General features: G+C 33.7%; 2 protein-coding genes across 5 annotated transcripts; one reads left to right on the top strand and one right to left on the bottom strand.

The window, feature by feature from the left end:
* The first annotated feature begins 2956 nt into the window (after nucleotides 1-2956).
* Nucleotides 2957-12347, top strand: LOC107020204 (amino-acid permease BAT1 homolog). 3 transcript variants are annotated; one of them, XM_015220497.2, is made up of 8 exons: nucleotides 2957-3159; nucleotides 3747-4007; nucleotides 9819-9837; nucleotides 9948-10167; nucleotides 10250-10431; nucleotides 10847-11136; nucleotides 11219-11348; nucleotides 11809-12347. In XM_015220497.2, the coding sequence occupies exons 1-8, from the start codon at nucleotides 3020-3022 to the stop codon at nucleotides 12169-12171; spliced, it is 1605 nt and encodes a 534-aa protein (XP_015075983.1). In that variant the 5' UTR covers nucleotides 2957-3019; the 3' UTR covers nucleotides 12172-12347. The 3 variants fall into 3 exon arrangements, with proteins under 3 accessions (XP_015075983.1, XP_015075984.1, XP_027772750.1); XM_015220498.2 differs by lacking the exons at nucleotides 2957-3159; nucleotides 3747-4007 and adding exons at nucleotides 7081-7578; nucleotides 7687-7947; XM_027916949.1 differs by lacking the exons at nucleotides 2957-3159; nucleotides 3747-4007 and adding an exon at nucleotides 7085-7578.
* A 227-nt stretch (nucleotides 12348-12574) lies between these two features.
* LOC107018928 (style cell-cycle inhibitor 1-B) lies at nucleotides 12575-16025 on the bottom strand. Of its 2 annotated transcripts, none has more exons than XM_015219519.2 (4): nucleotides 15873-16025; nucleotides 15664-15777; nucleotides 13831-13886; nucleotides 12575-13054 (listed from the first exon to the last, which is right to left on the bottom strand). In XM_015219519.2, the coding sequence occupies exons 1-4, from the start codon at nucleotides 15940-15942 to the stop codon at nucleotides 12821-12823; spliced, it is 474 nt and encodes a 157-aa protein (XP_015075005.1). In that variant the 5' UTR covers nucleotides 15943-16025; the 3' UTR covers nucleotides 12575-12820. The 2 variants fall into 2 exon arrangements, with proteins under 2 accessions (XP_015075005.1, XP_015075006.1); XM_015219520.2 differs by having other exon boundaries at nucleotides 15664-15774.
* Nucleotides 16026-17755: the final 1730 nt, after the last annotated feature.

Here is a 17755-nt window from a genome sequence, read left to right as displayed (position 1 = left end):
TGTAGTCGAGGGTCGACTAGTTTTTCAATATTATTATTACCTGTTGTTTCCTTTGTGTAAGTTACCACGGTGTTTGTCATTGCTATTATTATCTTTACTTGAGCTGATGGTGTATTGGAAGCAACTTATCTCTATCTTGTGATTCACAAGGTAGGGGCAAGGTTGCGTATACGATATCTTCACTAGGTCCGACTTGCGGGATTACACGGTATGTTAGTCGTTATTTTATCATTCAACGCCACTTGTTAAAATTCATTTCTCTTTATTTTATTTCCCCCTTCGCCCAATGTGTTATAGTACTCATAATAACAAAATGAGTAAACTAGCACACGTTTTGTCTAGCTTAGCCATGTTAATGCCACACAAGCTCGATCAACGGTTAGACATGGTTTAGAAACTTGTGTTTGATCTAGTTGACGTGTCTAGATGAAAATTTAGAATAGGAGAGTCGTCATGTTATTAGTCATAACTATCATCGAATTATCTCAGTACATATGGTGCAAAACAATTTTACGTCAGTTAGAATGAGATTGGGTGTTTTCAGATTAAGATATGGCTAAAATCTCCTGGTAGCGTAAGTTAAGATGTAGCTAAAGTCTTCCTACCGTACGTTACACTCAAAAGGTCTCTCGAGAGTCTAGCCTCCTATTTGTACTCATCAAATAATATTAAAATGAAATACTCTTTTCGGCCTAATCAATCTATCTATATATTTACTATACTGAAAGTGTGATGATGCCCTACCCCTAGTTGTAATCAATATATACAACCAATAATTTTGCTTATTCAATGATTAAAAAAATATCTGATTTGTCTAGTGAGTAGTGACCCTTTCATCTTTCATTTTTTTGTTGATAAATGTCCATCTCATTCTAATGAACATAAAACATCCAATAAGATATTAGAGGCTTAAGTCATCGACAGCCCCTTAAAGTTGTTCGCATAATTCACTTAGACACCTCAACTAGGACTATTACAGATTAGACATTTTAATATTAAAGAATATGTATCTATTGAACATAAAACGAAAACTTTTTTTTTAAATATTTTGCGTGTAATTCACGCGCATTGTCTTAAAACAATGACAAATAAAATTATGACACTTGGCACATGGACCCAGTCTAGCAATAAAATATAATTTTTCAATTTAAAAAAATGAAAAATAGTTTCCAGCCTTTATTTATTAATCACAAAAATATTTAAAAAGAAAATCTCCCCCACCCCCACCTAACCCTTTGACCTTTCTTCTTTCTCTATCCTGTGAACCCCGGCAGCCACCATCAATTTCATCATTGATAACGAAGATAATAAAAATAAAAATCTCCCGTTCAAATTTATTCTCCTATCATCTGTTATTCTCCATTCGTTTTGAGATTTTTGTGAAAATAAATAAACGTCAATAAATTATTTTTAAGATTCATGACCAAGAAAAATTGAAAGTATGTTGAATCTTTTAATATCATCTTTAATAAATTAATGAATGGCGATGTTTGTTCAATCGAAGTGATCGAAATAGAGATGGACGAATATCGATCAATTTTTAACCCAATGTTCGAATTTTTCTTCTTCTCACATATTAAATTAGTAGATTTTTTTTTTACAAAAAATGAAAAAAAGAAGAAGAATAAAACAAAATGCTTAGAATTTTGAAATCATTAGAATGGTGGGGGAAGAAGATAACCACTGGTGCATGAGTATGGGGGTGGGGGTGGGGTGGGGTGAATAGAAATAGGGAAGAAGAAACAACTGTCCTTCTTCTTTTTTGTTAATTAATTTTTTTTAAAATTAACTTAGGGGTATAAATTAAGAAAAAAAAAGGAAAAAATATTATTTTTAATAAATTAACGCGCTCAAGGAAAGGGAATTACACGTTTTTTGCCATGTCAGCATTTTGTGTCTAATAGGAATGACTTTTGAACAAATAAAGTGTTCAATTGGCACAAGAATTAGTTGAGATGTCTAAATGAATTATGCGGATAATTTTAAGTGGCCGCAGATGACTTAGGTCAATATTATATGACAATCTTTAATAGGGGATACAATTATGAATAAAAAAATTGCCAAGTTTTGAAATGGAGAGAAGTTGACATAAAGAAGAATACAAATCACACATCACAGAGATTCACACTTTTTTTTGATACTATAAGATCAATTTTAACAGCAAATTTCTTATTTTTTTAATTATAAAATCACTATACAGCAAATCACTTGTCAATATATAATAATCAACTCGTCATCTTCATAGCATTAATGGACCAGATTGTGTTGTTTTTTGTGAAAATCCATGTGCATTTAGATTCTTTTCAATTTTCAATTTATTATATTCTATATTCTTTTAGAAAATAAAAGTTTCTTTGCAAACAAATCTTTTTTTTGGGGCTCTACTCGCGCAAGAAAAAACATTTTTCTAATTTTCAATAAAAGGTAAAAATTATTTCAAAATGTTTCTACTAATTAACATATTTTTCCTCCCTATCAAACACTCTTTTTACAAATATGAAGTTATTTTTTTAAATGCTTTTATTTGATATTTAATATTTATACTAAAATTTCAACAAAATCCAAATCGCGTATGACCAAAGGCGAAGCTAGGCGGGGTTCATGGATTCAGACGAATCCACTAGCTTATTCGTAGATCCTATATTTGCATTAAAAAATTAAATAAATATATGTATATTAATTCTTGAATCCCAAAAAAAATTTATTTAGAACCTCCAACCTCGTAACCTTGACTCGGTCTCTGCATACAACAAGATTCATTATTTGTGGTGGCTCTAGCTCCCAAAGTTTATTTAATGTTACCCATGCTTTTGTTAGGTCTTTTATGACAGTTAGGACTTAGGTGGGCATTTATATTCCTAAAAAAAGTCATAACAAACATAGAAAAATATATACATTTTTTTTTATATATAAAGCAAACATATTAGTATTATTTTTAGTGGGGACTTTGCTTTCTGTCCTTTTCACTTCTTATTACTTCTTTGTATTACTTGGTCCAACCAACTAATCAAAGCAAAATATGACAAATTATATGGAAGCAGAATCCTCAACTGGTTCTTATCATCTCCTTGGTGAAAATGAAAACAAAATTAGTTCTTCAAATGATGATTCTAGACTTAGAGAATTGGGTTACAAGCAAGAACTCTATCGTGGTCTTACGTAAGTCGTTCTTTCTTTATTTTTCGTTCATCTATTTGATTTATCGAGAATATGATGTTTCTAGATAGTTTAGTGGTGTCCCACTTACTCTTATAGTTTCTTGTTCTTTGAGTTTGGTTATTTTTGTGGGTTTTTGACACTTCAATTGTCGGTTGTATCTTGTTATGACTACTGTTTAGGATGATTCAACAGATTGTTTATAGTACTTTGCGATGATTGTCTTCATTTCAGTTATTTCTTTCCCTATGTTTATTACCTTATACTATATCTTATTTTTAATCAAACGTCTATCACAAAAAGCATACACTCTACTGTCTTCAGATCCTATTTTGTAGAATTACAGGGGATATGTTATTGTCATTATATAGGCACAATTAATAGATCCAATGTTTTGAATATTATGAGTTTGAGTTCAAAATTATTCAATCACAACTTATTTCATTTTAATTAATGGGTTCAAGATCTATATACAAGGTTTGAACCAAAGCTTCTGAATTCGGATGAACTATGAATGACCTTTTATGTGCAATCTGACTGACTATTCGTGTAAAGATCCTAACTTATTGTTTTTTGGGCTTTATGAACAGGCTCATTTCAAACTTTTCTTTGACATTTTGCATTGTATCAGTTCTTACTGGTATATCAACATTGTATAACCAGGCCCTAACTTTTGGTGGGCCTGTTACTATTGTTTGTGGATGGCCCATAATTGGATTAATGACACTTATTGTGGGCCTTTCTATGGCTGAAATATGTTCTGCTTATCCAACTTCTGCTGGGCTTTATTATTGGAGTGCTAAATTGGCTGGAAACAAGATTGGCCCATTTGCTGCTTGGATTACTGGCTGGTAAGGCCCATTTCCTTCTCCTCTCTAGTTAAATGTTCATTTTAACATTTTTCATATTTTTTAGTAATAAGTTCGAGAAGATAGGAAGGTGCGGAGGTCGAGGGAGTGTAGAAGGGTAGTAGGTAGTTTGTCGTATTTTCACATGGAGAGGAAGGGTTTTGTCTCATCTTCTCATTGTTTATAATAGTCAGTTTCGATAAATTTTAAAGTGATAGAAAATAAACTGCAATCACAAATAAAATATGAAGAAACATAATTTTATTGATAAATATCTTAAGATTCTTCTTTCAAAAGATATTTATCCATGATTTCAGGGTTGTTTGTGTTGTATTTCTCGAACTAGGGTGATTTAAATTTGATCTCCTTAGAAATATTCTATGAATTTGCGTAATATTCGAGATGTCTTTTAAAGGGAATATACTACCCTTTATATAGGCATGAACTAACTGTTTAGGGTTGAGTAACCTCTAAGTACCTTATTTGGAAGTTGAACACGTCTTGTAGAGTCCAATTAGAATCGAACATATCTTGTAGAGTCTCAAAAAATTTCAATGTCTACAATAGTATTATTTAATATTTGTGTTGTATCTTATTCTTTATTTTTTACTACTATTTGTTGCCTTATTTGCTTTGTATATCTTGCTATTTTGGACTATTAAGGTCTCTATCCTTAGTAAAAATTTTGAGTTTAATCAAATTATAGATTTTTTTTCTTAAAAAAAGAGCGATTATATATATTGATCTTAATGTCTTCTTATGTAGTGCAAATATGTATTATTTGGGTAATTGAGACAGTTTACAAAATAGTAATAACGCGAGCTATGAATCACTTTTCAATCTTGTAATTGAAATATAGTCATCATCATGAAGTTTTATATATTAAATTTAAAACCTTACGATAGTAACTATTTTTCAATTCAAAAGTAATTATTTATCTAAATAAATAATTTTTGCTATTTTATAACATATTTTAAATTAGTTAATGTCTCACCTTAAAGATGTGTCCTAGAGGACAGGTTACTAATAATAATATCATAAAACGCACACACATATGCATATAATTCGTAATAGTTATAATAATGTAGAATCAACAATTAATAGCTTTTCACATTTTGTATGATAATGACTTTTAAAGTAAACAATATAATGTCATTTTAAGTTAAGTAGTCGTTTGATAAATACTTTGATATTTAATTGATTACTCATGTTTTTTTGTGATAAAAAAATTGTGAAAGGACCAAACAAATAGATTAATGTAGACACGTTTTTACGGTAGATATCTTTTTTTAATCTCTTTGACTTCTTTTTTCTTTCGAGGTGTTATTAGTCTCACCATGTGAAAATGAGACGAAACGGTCTACTTTCGTGTTAAGATCATTATCCAATCACCTGAATTTATTGACACAATATGTGAAAAGGAGATGAAATTGTACACTTTTGTGTTCAGATCATTGTTCAATCCACTGAGAATGTTAATTCAATCAACTTAATAATTTCGAATTCGAATCGTGAATATATTAAAAAAAAATCGTATTACGAAACACTTTTCCCTTTAAAATATGAGAAAAAAAAATATCACTAAAAAACTTCTTTTTTTGACATTAAAATACATGCATTTTTTGTGGTTCATTCATTCATTTTAAAAATATCTAACACATTGGTACCACTAGTACTTCTTTTGGGGTTTAGCCAAAAAAGAGAATGATATGAAATATTGACTTTATGGTAATAATTCTTAGGAATACTAAAGTTGGATTTTCTTTAACTAAAATAAACAGAATTGTGATATATATTAATATGATGATTATGATATTAATTAGTTGATATATAGTCCAAGAGAAATATTATATAACGTTCATAGAAAAATAAATAGTACAAAGCACAAATATAACGAATATCAACATATTTCAAAAAATCAGTTATATGCATAAATTTAGAGTGCAAGATCATTCGCTTTTGAATAGTAAATGTATATAATATATCACGATGATAATTTAAGTATACAACTAATTTTTTGAGATAAATTTAAAAGAAAATTTATGCTTTTTCCGAAAAAAATAAGAAAGGAGAAATAACTATAGTGTATCAATTTGATTTGATTATCTTTTAAAAATATGATTATAAGGAGAAACATGTGTAGTGTATCAATTTGATTTGATTTTATGATTATAAAAATATATATTTAAATATTTATTTTACACATGTCATTGAATAAAATAATATTTTGAAATAGCCGTCCCTCTTGACTTTTACACATGCCAACAACCTCCAATTGAGAATTTTAATATCATTGGTATCTTTTTGCATTATTTTAAAAAGATTCATAGTTATGTATGTTGATAAGGTATTTCAATAATCACATGGATATTATGATATATTTAAAAATATATATAAAATGATTTTCTACAAAGAATTATCTTACAAAAATTATATATATTTTATTTATAAATATACGTATTCTAATTTTTTGTTGTTGATATCTTATGAAAAATATAATACATATAATAAAAATACCATTTGTGATAAGTTATGTATAGAATCTCTCCTCTTAGACTTTGCGCTACGGGATAACTGAACAAATTGTCTTGTCTTGTGTTGTGTTAAACTCATTTTTAATTCGAAATTTAAACTTTCTTATAACTCACTAATAAAAACACTAAAGAATTGGAGATTGATTTAAAAAATAGGTCCAAATAACTCTCTCCTCTCTCCTATCTTGCATCAATAGCGACATTCTCCCACATCAACACGACATTGAGTGGACCATAAATTGATTGAACAAGCAACTCGTCCACTTATCTCTAATAACTTTACTCGTATTCATAGCTTGATGTAACAAAAAAAAAAGAAAAAGAAATAATCTGGTCTATAAAACATTTCATATGAGTAGGTTCGTAGAAAGATCGAACCTTAAAGGGTCTGATGATGACGTCCCATGACGGACCATATCTCAAGGAACGTGACGTAGACGATTACGCCAAGCACCATAGTTCAAGGGGTATAATATAGAGTTAATACAAATATTAATAACTATTTCTATTATTTAAGTTCGTAACTTATAAGTCATGTAGAGACAAGTACGACTCAAAAGAATATTCATCATATTTTAATACTATAAAATACCAACTTCCAATAATTCAGATTTTTCTAATCTTTCAATTTGCATATGCAATTATGAGCTTTTTATTACTATTAACATAATAATACAGTTCCCATGTGTGTCTATGACTCTTTATCTGTCAACATATGGCCTTCAAAAGTTCAAATTTTTGCCTATTAATTCACACTACCTTCCAATTTCTTTCTTGAACCATACTCTGCTCTTTTCACTCCACAAAACTCCATTAAAATACCACCAAAAAACACAAATAAACAATCATTTTGTAGCAGAAAGTTCTGATTTTTCTATGTGAATCCAAAATCTTTGTTGAAAGTCAGCCAAAAGGGATTTTGAAGAAGGCAAAGTTGCAGAGGAGAAAAAGTCAAGAATGGGTTATGGAGAAGAAGTTGATTCAGGCCATGCAAGGCTACATGAACTAGGATACAAACAAGAACTGAAAAGAGACCTTTCGTAAATACCCATTTCTTAATTTCTTGAAAAAAGTAAAAAAAATTCAATCTTTTTTGATTATTTGCTTATTGGGTTTTTTTGGGTTGTTGGGGTTTTGTTTTATTGCAGGGTGTTGTCGAATTTTGCGTTTTCGTTTTCTGTTGTATCAGTGCTTACTGGTTTGAATACATTGATGGGTACTGGTTTGAATTTTGGTGGACCTGTTTCTTATGTTTATGGGTGGCTAATTGCTGGCGCATTTACACTGTTTGTTGGAATGTCAATGGCTGAGATTTGTTCTTCTTATCCAACTTCTGGGGGTCTTTATTATTGGAGTGCTAAGCTTGCTGGTCCAAGCTGGGCACCTTTTGCTTCTTGGATCACTGGCTGGTAATTTTTTTTGCTTTCTTGTTTAGTCTTTACATTGTTTCTGTCTGAGTTGGTTTGTGATGTTTGGAGTTAAGTATTTTGGAGTAGTTAGGATTGTGGGTTTATGAGTTGTGAACTCTATTATTGGAATGCTAAGCTTGCTGGTCCAAGTGGGGCACCTTTTGCTTCTTTGATCACTGGCTTGACTTTTTTTTATTTTTTTTGCTTTTCTTGTTTAGTCTTTAAATTGTTTCTGTTGAGTTAGTTTTTGATGTTTGGTTCTTTATAGTATTTTGGAATAGTCTGAGGGGGAGTTAGGATTTTGAGTTTGTGAGGTCTGAATTTTGTTATTGGAGTGCTAAGTTTGCTGGTCCAAATGGGGCACGTTTTGCTTCTTGGATCACCGGCTGGTAATTTTTTGCTTTTCTTGTTTAGTCTTTACATTGTTTCTATTGAGTTAGTTTGTGACATGTTTAGAGTTTGTAGTATTTTGGAATAGTTAGAGGTGGAGTTAGATTTTGAGTTTATGAGTTTTGAATTATAGGAAAGACAGTTGACCGAGTTCTGAATAAGTTATTTATATATCAAGTGGATTTTTTAACACAATTATAGGATCTAGATCGAAGGTATTGGATTCTGCCGAACCCGTAGACCAGCTTGTAGCTCTGCCCCTAGGAACAGTCATATCATCTGTTTGTGAAAAGAATGAATTTTTAGAGAAGTGATTTATCAAATTCTATAAATACAAGAACTCCCTCAAAGTTTCTGTTGGGTTAGTTTGTAATATTTGGAGTTTGTAGTATTTTGGAACAGTCAAGGCCAAGTTAGGACTTTGGGTTTATGAGTTCTGGATTCTAGGAAAGACAGTTTTTGAGTTCTAACTAGTTTCACTTTCCCTACAAGTATTCTTGTGTTAATCAATCAGCAGTCCGTGCGCGATTGGTCCCCAGGGTCTCAGATATCAAAGAGAAAAATTCAAGCACGGGACTGACATTCCACCCTTAGTTGGTGGTATGTTAGCCTGGATTAACTTATCGTATTGATTGTCAAGCCTTTTGCAGTAGCATGATTTTATTAATCTTACAAGTATGTGAACTTGTATGTAAGCTCCACATAACTGGTCCTAGTGCGGATAAAGGAGGAGCATTACAGACTTACAGTAGGTTGACGGTCAATATTAAATACTCAAATTATGAGAAATCCCCGTAGTAATGAATCCTCTATGAATTGAAATGAAATAGGTCCAGATGGAGCCGAATACATAGATGATTCATGTTTTTGACCCCTACTAGTTTGGGTTTTAGGCATATCTGGTTGATGCTGATTTGCTTAACCAACTGTGCATTTTGGAGACAATAACTCGATCCATAGTTATGGCTTGATTTCGGCAAAAGACGGTTCTTCCGCAATTCATAGTGTGAGAAATGCACAATCAGAATATGGTTTTGACTTTTGACAATCAGAATAAATGTTCCTGAAAAATTGCAGCTGCGCTAGGACGACCTACATTGTCAATGAGTTCCTTAACTGTATGTGCGAGTTTAAGTTCAAGGCTGCTAGACACTAAGTTCCTTAGAAGTAATATATCATTGGGTAGACTGTAGAGCAAACAAAGAGAAGGTAAAACAGGAGGAAACACACATAAAAAATGAAAATATTGAACTCTATGGGATGCTGACCGCTTTTTAATTCTTTACTTGGTACCTTTTATCATCTACTGACTTTCAATATTAGATTTAGCAGAATATGAAATTATTGAACTATCTTCTGGTAGCTCATGCCTCTGTCAGTTGTGCAACATTCAGCTGTCATAAGTTACTTTTTGACAAAACTGATGGTTTCTACATTCATATTGCTTCTCTCTCAGTAAAATTTTCCTTTTGGTATTGCAGGTTCAACATTGTTGGTCAGGTATCGTGAAGAATTACTCGTATTACCATTCACAATTTTAGTGTCTAATTGGGCTTAGCTGATTCACCATACTAAACAACTCTAATCCACAACCGAAAATCTGATTGCAGTGGGCTGTCACAACAAGTGTAGATTATTCATTGGCTCAGTTAGTTCAGGTAATAATTCTTCTTAGCACTGGTGGATTAAATGGTGGCGGATATCAGGCCTCCAAATATGTGGTTATCGCCCTTCACGCTGGAATTCTGCTTTTACATGCTTTATTAAACAGTCTTCCGATTTCATGGTTGTCCTTCATTGGACAACTAGCCGCTGCATGGAATGTTTTAGGTACATTGGAGTAAACCTTTGTCTATTCGACCTCATAATTATGGAATTACGCATTTGCTCAGCTCTGAATTAATGATTACAGGTGTCTTTCTTCTTATGATTTTGATCCCAATGGTTGCAACAGAAAGAGCTAGCGCTAAATTTGTGTTTACTAACTTCAATACTGTCAATGAGGATGGAATCAACAATAAACTCTATATCTTCGTCCTCGGACTTCTCATGAGCCAGTATACATTGACAGGTTATGATGCTTCTGCCCATATGGTGAGTTCTGCATACTTTTCCTCTGCAATACTAATTGTTTTCCTTTATTTTCTAAAGTATGTCGACTGGAGCCGTCGTGTGAACTCATTTTGCTGGTTACTCTTTTAAAATTATTAATTACAGAGGCCCTTCAAATTCCACAAGTGATGAAAAATACTGTTCCTTTTAAACTACTATGACAGTGTTAAGTTATGGATTTGTAACGAGACGAGGCTCAGATATCTGAGAATACAATAGAACTTTCCTTGTCTTTGAAAATATCAGTAGCGGATTACATATAGCAGCAACTCAACTGAATGCTACTTGAAACTTAATTTCCTCCTCCATTAGGCCTAGTGAAACTAGGAACATCTCGTTCAAAGTGATTGTGAGTAAATTTTTTACTTTGTTCTTATCCACTGACGCTGTTTTGCAGACGGAAGAAACCAAAGATGCAGATAAGAATGGACCAAAAGGAATTGTAAGTGCTATTGGCATATCAATTCTTGCTGGCTGGGCTTACATACTTGGTATAACCTTTGCAGTTACAGATATCCCACATCTGTTAGATAAAAACAATGATTCTGGAGGCTATGCTATTGCTCAAATCTTTTATGATGTATTCAAGAGTAGATATGGCAGTGGTGTTGGTGGAATTGTTTGCTTAAGTGTTATTGCTGTTGCCGTATTCTTTTGTGGTATGAGCTCATTAACTAGCAACTCGAGGTAAATATACTTGATCTGGAAATTCTCCTTCTATAACTCAAGATCCTTTAGAAGAGCCACTGATGGAAAATATCTTTTGCAGGATGGCTTATGCATTCTCCAGAGATGGAGCAATGCCATATTCGTCGTTCTGGCATAAAGTAAACAAGCATGAGGTTCCGCTAAATGCAGTCTGGACGTCAGCTTTTATAGCATTTTGCATGGCATTGACGGTACAAACATTCATACTTTTACATCTTGAAAGACCACATTAAACCTCCCCTACACCGGCAATACCCTTAAAAAAAACCCGAGCAAAATAAGAACATACGATTCATATCAGAAAATTACTCTACTTATTACCTAGGCATAATACATATATAAACAGATGCTCAAACTTGGTCTTGGCTGGCAAGTAAACACTCTTAAGTTTGAGTATGCACAATTAAACCCCTCAACTCGGCTCCATTGTGTCACGTCAGTGTCAAGTGTCAACGTAAACACAATGGGGATGAGTTGGAGTGTTAAGTTGTCAGCTGAAACCAAATTGAGATGTCTAAATGTGCACTCTCAAAGTTAGAGTGCCTACTTGTCAGCATGCCTATTACTTTATGCTTTCTTGATTCATCAATTTGCTTGTTTCGCGCCCTTCCAGTTACTAATACACTCTTTTTTCGTCTATTTTAACTATAGTCTCTTGGAAGCTTGGTAGCATTTCAAGCCATGACATCTATAGCAACAATCGGGCTTTACATTGCTTATGCCTTGCCAATCCTGTTTCGAGTGACTCTAGCTCGAAAGTCCTTCACTCCAGGTCCTTTCAACTTGGGAAGCTATGGGATCATTGTAGGTTGGGTTGCAGTATTTTGGGTCGCGCTCATCTCTGTGCTCTTCTCTTTGCCTGTTGCCTACCCTATTACAGATCAAACTCTCAACTATACTCCAGTCGCGGTCGTTGGCCTTGTCATTCTTGTTGTTTCTTCATGGATCTTCAGTGCTAGGCATTGGTTTAAAGGTCCTATTACCAATATAGGCAACTCTAGTGAAGAAGCATAAGTAGAGAAAAATTCTTTTGTAATTAGACAATGCTGAATTGCTAATAGCGGATTCAAGATTTGAACTTTATAAATTCTAGTTTGAGATTTTTCCACATCTCATTTTTGAATGTATTTTTAAAAACAACCCAAAATATGGCATGTATTGGAACGTTGTTGAAGCGTATATTGTATATACTTCATAAGTTCCTAGTACATTCTCCCTCCTTTTTTCGTTTTGATACAAATGTTTGGCATATCTGAACACAATGAGGACGAGTTAAAGTATTTAGTTGCTAGTTGAGATTAAGTTGACGTGCCTAAACGTGCACTCCGATTATGAGAGTGCACGTTATGTTTTAGACACATCAACTTAGTCTCTGAGGCCAAATTTGAATGAACTGTCCATGTTATAAAACAACAGATGGAACGAAAAGGCTTCTATGCATTCAAAATCAACAAGCAGCAAAATTTCACACTGAAAGCGATGCTAGCCAAAGTATTTGACATAACATAAACCTCATCTATGCTAGATCAAAGTAGTTGTTACAACAGAAAGACGACGGTTTTACCAAAGAAAAAAAAAGAAGGCGCCTAACGCGTAACCATGGAACAACTGGGATAGAGTCACTGCTACTGCTACTAAAGTAGAAGAGAGACATGGAATTCCACTACTTTTTTATGTTCCAAGCATGGGATGACCGTGGTGCTGTTGTGATTCCTTCGTAGTATTGGATGTCGAGCTTTCCCTTGTTCCATTCTTTGACAAAGTCGGAAAATAAATCACGAGCAGACTCAGAAGAAAGATCTGAGAAGAACAATTTCTTCTTATCTTTCAGCCAGGTAGCAAATTCATTGTTCTTAGAGAAATAATCATCCTTTGATAGTTCTTCAAACTTGATTTTCTGTGAAAGATGTTACAGCAAAACCATATAAAAGATCAAACATGGAAATGGATATCCTACTGTTTTCATAAAGTAAGTCAGGAGAAGGAACGCGAGGGGAAATAGTTACGTTACTGCTAAATGCACACAGTCCAATAAATTTTCAAGCATTTCGAGCTCCGTTAGAGTGGATGACATTCAACATACAACAATATCACCTTACTGTGAACCTGAGCCAGTCTGATTGCACCACAACAGTCATCAATAGGTTTTTAAGTTTTAACCGCATGATTCCTCCATATATATATATGATATATGAATAACTTTGTATATCACATGGATTATCTATTTTCAATCAAAAACATCCACGGTCCAACCAAGATTTCAGATATCATGACTGAAGAAAATGAAACATTAAGTCTTCTTTACACGACATACTTTGAAGCATCGACCTGTAACGCTTTTAATGAAGACTCACTACAAGAACGAACATAGGCTAGCTGAAAGCTCAAACCAGAAAGAAAACTAGATCTAACTATAAATTCAAGCCAAACAAGCAGCAACCTAATTCAGCACCAACTTAAACCCACACTAATTGCATACAGCTACAAATTAGCGCAAAGTATAATAACGACATGAGCAGAGAACAAATATTTCTTCACAACATATAATACAGAGTAATCAAGTGAGGAAGAGGACAAACTACTTGGAGGTTTATCGGCAATAAATGGATTAGCCTGAGAAACCTCTTTTTGAAATTAAAAAGAAGACGTAGGTGTAAAACTAGAAGCACTTACCAACTTATCCTTATGTTTGTGGCTCTTGCTTTTGTGCTTTTCCCCCGACTCCCTACCTGAAGCAATACCAGTGAGTCAGTGTGTCTAACATAGCTTCAAGCACCAAACCAGTCACATATAGGGAAACCATTCAATTTAAGGTTACACATGTCCCTATGTAGAAACATACATAATAACATAAAATCAGAGATCCACACTTGCTATAATAATCATATAAAATAGATCTATCAAGCTATCCGTGACATCACCATGAGTGAAACTAAACAATGAAGGGAGACCTAACAATACAAAGAACAGAGGTTAGTAATATTTAGTAGAACCAGTGTTCCAGCCTTAGATACTTGTCTTAATTGGAAGAGATTGACTGAAATCTATGAGATCATCACTGACCAAATCATAACTCTATCGCTGGGTCTATTAGTCTCTCCATCACAATACTGCAGGGACCCAATCTCTATTTGAAGAAAATGAGCACAAAAATCAAAGACCTTTTCAGTTATTAGTAGTATAAGATATCCTATCATACATCGGTGCATTGATTGCACTCTAAGATCTTATAGTTCAGTAAATAGCACCATTCTAAATGGGATATCGGAACAGAGAACTTGGTTTCCAAGAAGAAGGCTTAGGAAGTACCCATCATTTCCAAAGCAAACAGAACTCCACAGAGTCGTTTGGTTACTGGGATGGTATAAACAAGAATATCCCATGGGATTAGCTTATCCCACCTTTTATATGGTCTAGCTAATCCCTGCCTATTCAGTACAAAATGGTTTTTGGGACTAATTAACTCATAACCAAATGCGAGACAAAATAATCCTGCATGACCCCTAACAATTTTCGCGTACAACAACAACAACAAACCTAGTGTAATCCCACACATGGGGTCTAGAGAGGGTAGAGTGTATGCAAACCTTACCCTTACCTTGATAGAAAATTTGTTTCCTATATACCCTTGACGAACGATAAAAAGTTGCAGAAACAACAACAAGATAATAAGATAACTGAGACTAAAGAAACAACATGTAGTAATAGAAATCTGAAGATAATAAGAAACAAGAAGAATACTAATACTCAGAGAAAGGAAAAGAAATAATGTGTCCGACTACCTAATAGTCTTCTACTCTAATTCTCGACCTCCACACCCTCTTATCAAGGGGCATGTCCTCGGTGAGCTAAACTTGCACCATATCCTGCTAATCAACTCACCCCAATACTTCTTTGGCCAACCTCTACCCCTCCTCAAGCCCACTAAGGCCAACCTCTCACACCTCCTTACTAGGACATCTACACATCTCCTCCACATGTACGAACAGTCAGCCTCACTTCCCGCATCTTATCCTCCACGGGGTTCACTCCCACCTTGTCCCTTTATTCCTACTCTTATCTCATCAGATATGCTCATAAGAGTTTTTGATCAACCAACACTCCGCCCCCATATAACATAGCCACAGATAGTCTAACCACCACCCTGTAGAACTAGGGGACAAAACAAAAATCCTACATAATACCAGTAAAGCTACTTGCAAGAAGTTACCTTTTTGTTTCTTTTTAGTGTATATGGTTGCCCCATAATTTCTCGCTTAGTTGCTTAACGAATGACAAAATCTTCTAACCCACATGTAAAAATTAACTAAAGTGAAAAAAAGAAGAACAAAAGGTCTCTGTGAGCAGCAAAATACTTCTCAATTCAATTTCAAACTCACTACACTAATTAAGCAAACCAAACCCTACCAACAGTAATAACACCCAAATCCTTAATACTGAAATACCAATTGATTTACAAAATCCCTACATTTTCATACTAAAAATCAGTAAATTTCTCAACTTTACCTTCATTAGAACGCCGTTTCGATTTATGAGATTTGTGTTTCTCCTTTCTAGATTTGTCTTTACTAGTTTCTTCATCTCCTTTGATCTTCTGCCTTTTGCTTCTCCCTTCATCTGCTATATAAAGCACAAACACACACATATATATATATATGAACATAAATTTGCAAAATTATCAATTTGGTAGAGATGAAGAAAAGTGAAAAATTTACCTTTCGGAGAAGAAGGCGAATTTCTCTTATGCTTCATCTTCTCCTCCTTCCTCTTCCTATCGCTACCCATTTTTGCACACAAACTTGTCTTCCTATTCTGCTATGATGTAAATATGCAAGAGAAAAAGTTCAAAATAACTTCATTATGTAATGTTCTCGACCCGGCATATTGTTAGTTTAAATATAATATTTGTTTTGATTGTAATAATTAATTTGATGTGATCGTATTATTTTATTTCTATTTTCTTATTTGTTCTTTGTTTATTAACTCATAATCATATTTTATCCTTAACTTTTCTTCTTATAATTGCTTTACCCCAATATTCTACTTTTTTTGTAGGTTTATCTATTGTTGATGGGTGATATCATGTAACAACAGAAAATAATACAATCAAGTTAAGTATTGTATTCATTAAAATAATATGTTATAGTGCATACACCATGATACAATATAATACGATACATTACAAAATAATACGTACCAACCATCCAAATGGACTGTAAGCACATTTTGCCTGGAAGCAATTTCAGCTGTTTTCGTTCAAGATTTTCATAAAAGATCCAACTTTAAGAAGAATACCAAATCCCCCAAAAGCTTCAAAGCAATTGATTTCCCTTGTGATTGCACATTATTTAGATATGAAGCAAGGATCTTTATCGTGCGACAGAGTCGAGAGTTGGGATTTTCAATAAACACGTTTAAAATATGAAGAAGTGAACACATGAAGTAGGTAAAGGGGTTCTACATGTACTATAAAACATGAAAAGTTATTTTAATCATGTATAATCGTGTAGTTTTTCCTCCGCCACACAAAAAACATTCAAATAATTAGTCTTCCAGCGGGGTTTTAAGGATCAGCTCGGAGATGACTTGGTGTTTGAAAAACTCAACATGGCTCTCTGCCTAGTTACTCTTGAGATTCAGGTGTGTTTGTTAAGCTTGGAACATTTTGGTACTGCGCGATCCCAACTTTGTCTAGTCCCACATTGCTCGTATGCACGTGGTGCCTCAGCCATCAACCTATTGTTTGGACTGCATATTCTTCCTTCTAAGCATCTATCATCCTTACGACATATGTTTTCACGTACATTTTCTTTACAACTCGCGCCTCTTTGACATTTAGACAGAGGAAGGATAACTCACTATCTGCTGAAATCATTGCAATGGCCTTGTTTTCATACAAGTTATCGAGTTTACTTATACAATGAGATCAAATAATCTGCTATTATTTACGAGTAAAGGGATACAAGGAAATCATTTGTGGAACAAATGAAGGCACCGCAGGTGGTTGAGGTAAGTATACTTCTTGAAGTGTTCCATTGACGTTCATAGGAACTCGTTTGATTTAGTACATTGGAATGTTTTCCGTTGTCAGGAAGTGATGCTGCTCTGGTTTTTGGTAAGATTAAGAGAGATATGGTGGAAGAAGTAGGTGCACAAGGGACATCATGCTAATCGTTCTCTCTTGATAGCAACTCCGATCCCCATTATTGAATAGTTCTCGCGAGAACTAGACAGTTTGATGATGTTGTAGAGGTTATAAGAAGGTCGGTTACTACCCCAACCAAAGCATACTGTCTTCCGCCGACTATGGAGCTATCCAATAGAGTCCTCGAGAAGTATAAACATGTTTTAGATTGATTTTTGCGAGTTACTTCCATGGAGGAGGGCATGCAGAACTTGAATAGGAAGATTCTGACATACTATGCTGCTAATCAACAGAGAACTGCAATCTTCCAAAGGGTAAAAAGTAATCCTAGTAATGGATTTTATCTGTATGGTGGAAGGTACTTCTTTTTGGCTTTCTCAGCTAAACCAATTGAGGGATACAGTCGATATGTTGCTGAGATGAGAAAGAAGGACATGAATATTTGTTCACATT

Source organism: Solanum pennellii, chromosome 5 (assembly GCF_001406875.1).
Source record: "Solanum pennellii chromosome 5, SPENNV200".
Lineage (NCBI taxonomy): Eukaryota > Viridiplantae > Streptophyta > Magnoliopsida > Solanales > Solanaceae > Solanum > Solanum pennellii.
Note: the sequence above shows the minus strand (reverse complement) of the source record. Positions and strands in the feature narration are given on the sequence as shown.

Bases quoted from the DNA above. Each gene is read 5' to 3' on its own strand.
- LOC107020204 (XM_015220497.2), top strand. From the start codon at position 3,020: ATGACAAATTATATGGAAGCAGAATCCTCAACTGGTTCTTATCATCTC. The intron at 3,160-3,746 runs GTAAGTCGTTCT...CTTTATGAACAG, and splicing joins GAACTCTATCGTGGTCTTAC to GCTCATTTCAAACTTTTCTT. The intron at 11,137-11,218 runs GTAAATATACTT...TATCTTTTGCAG, and splicing joins TCATTAACTAGCAACTCGAG to GATGGCTTATGCATTCTCCA.
- LOC107018928 (XM_015219519.2), bottom strand. From the start codon at position 15,942: ATGGGTAGCGATAGGAAGAGGAAGGAGGAGAAGATGAAGCATAAGAGA. The intron at 13,887-15,663 runs GTAAAGTTGAGA...GTATTGCTTCAG, and splicing joins GAAACGGCGTTCTAATGAAG to GTAGGGAGTCGGGGGAAAAG. The intron at 13,055-13,830 runs GTAAGTGCTTCT...CATCTTTCACAG, and splicing joins ACAAACATAAGGATAAGTTG to AAAATCAAGTTTGAAGAACT.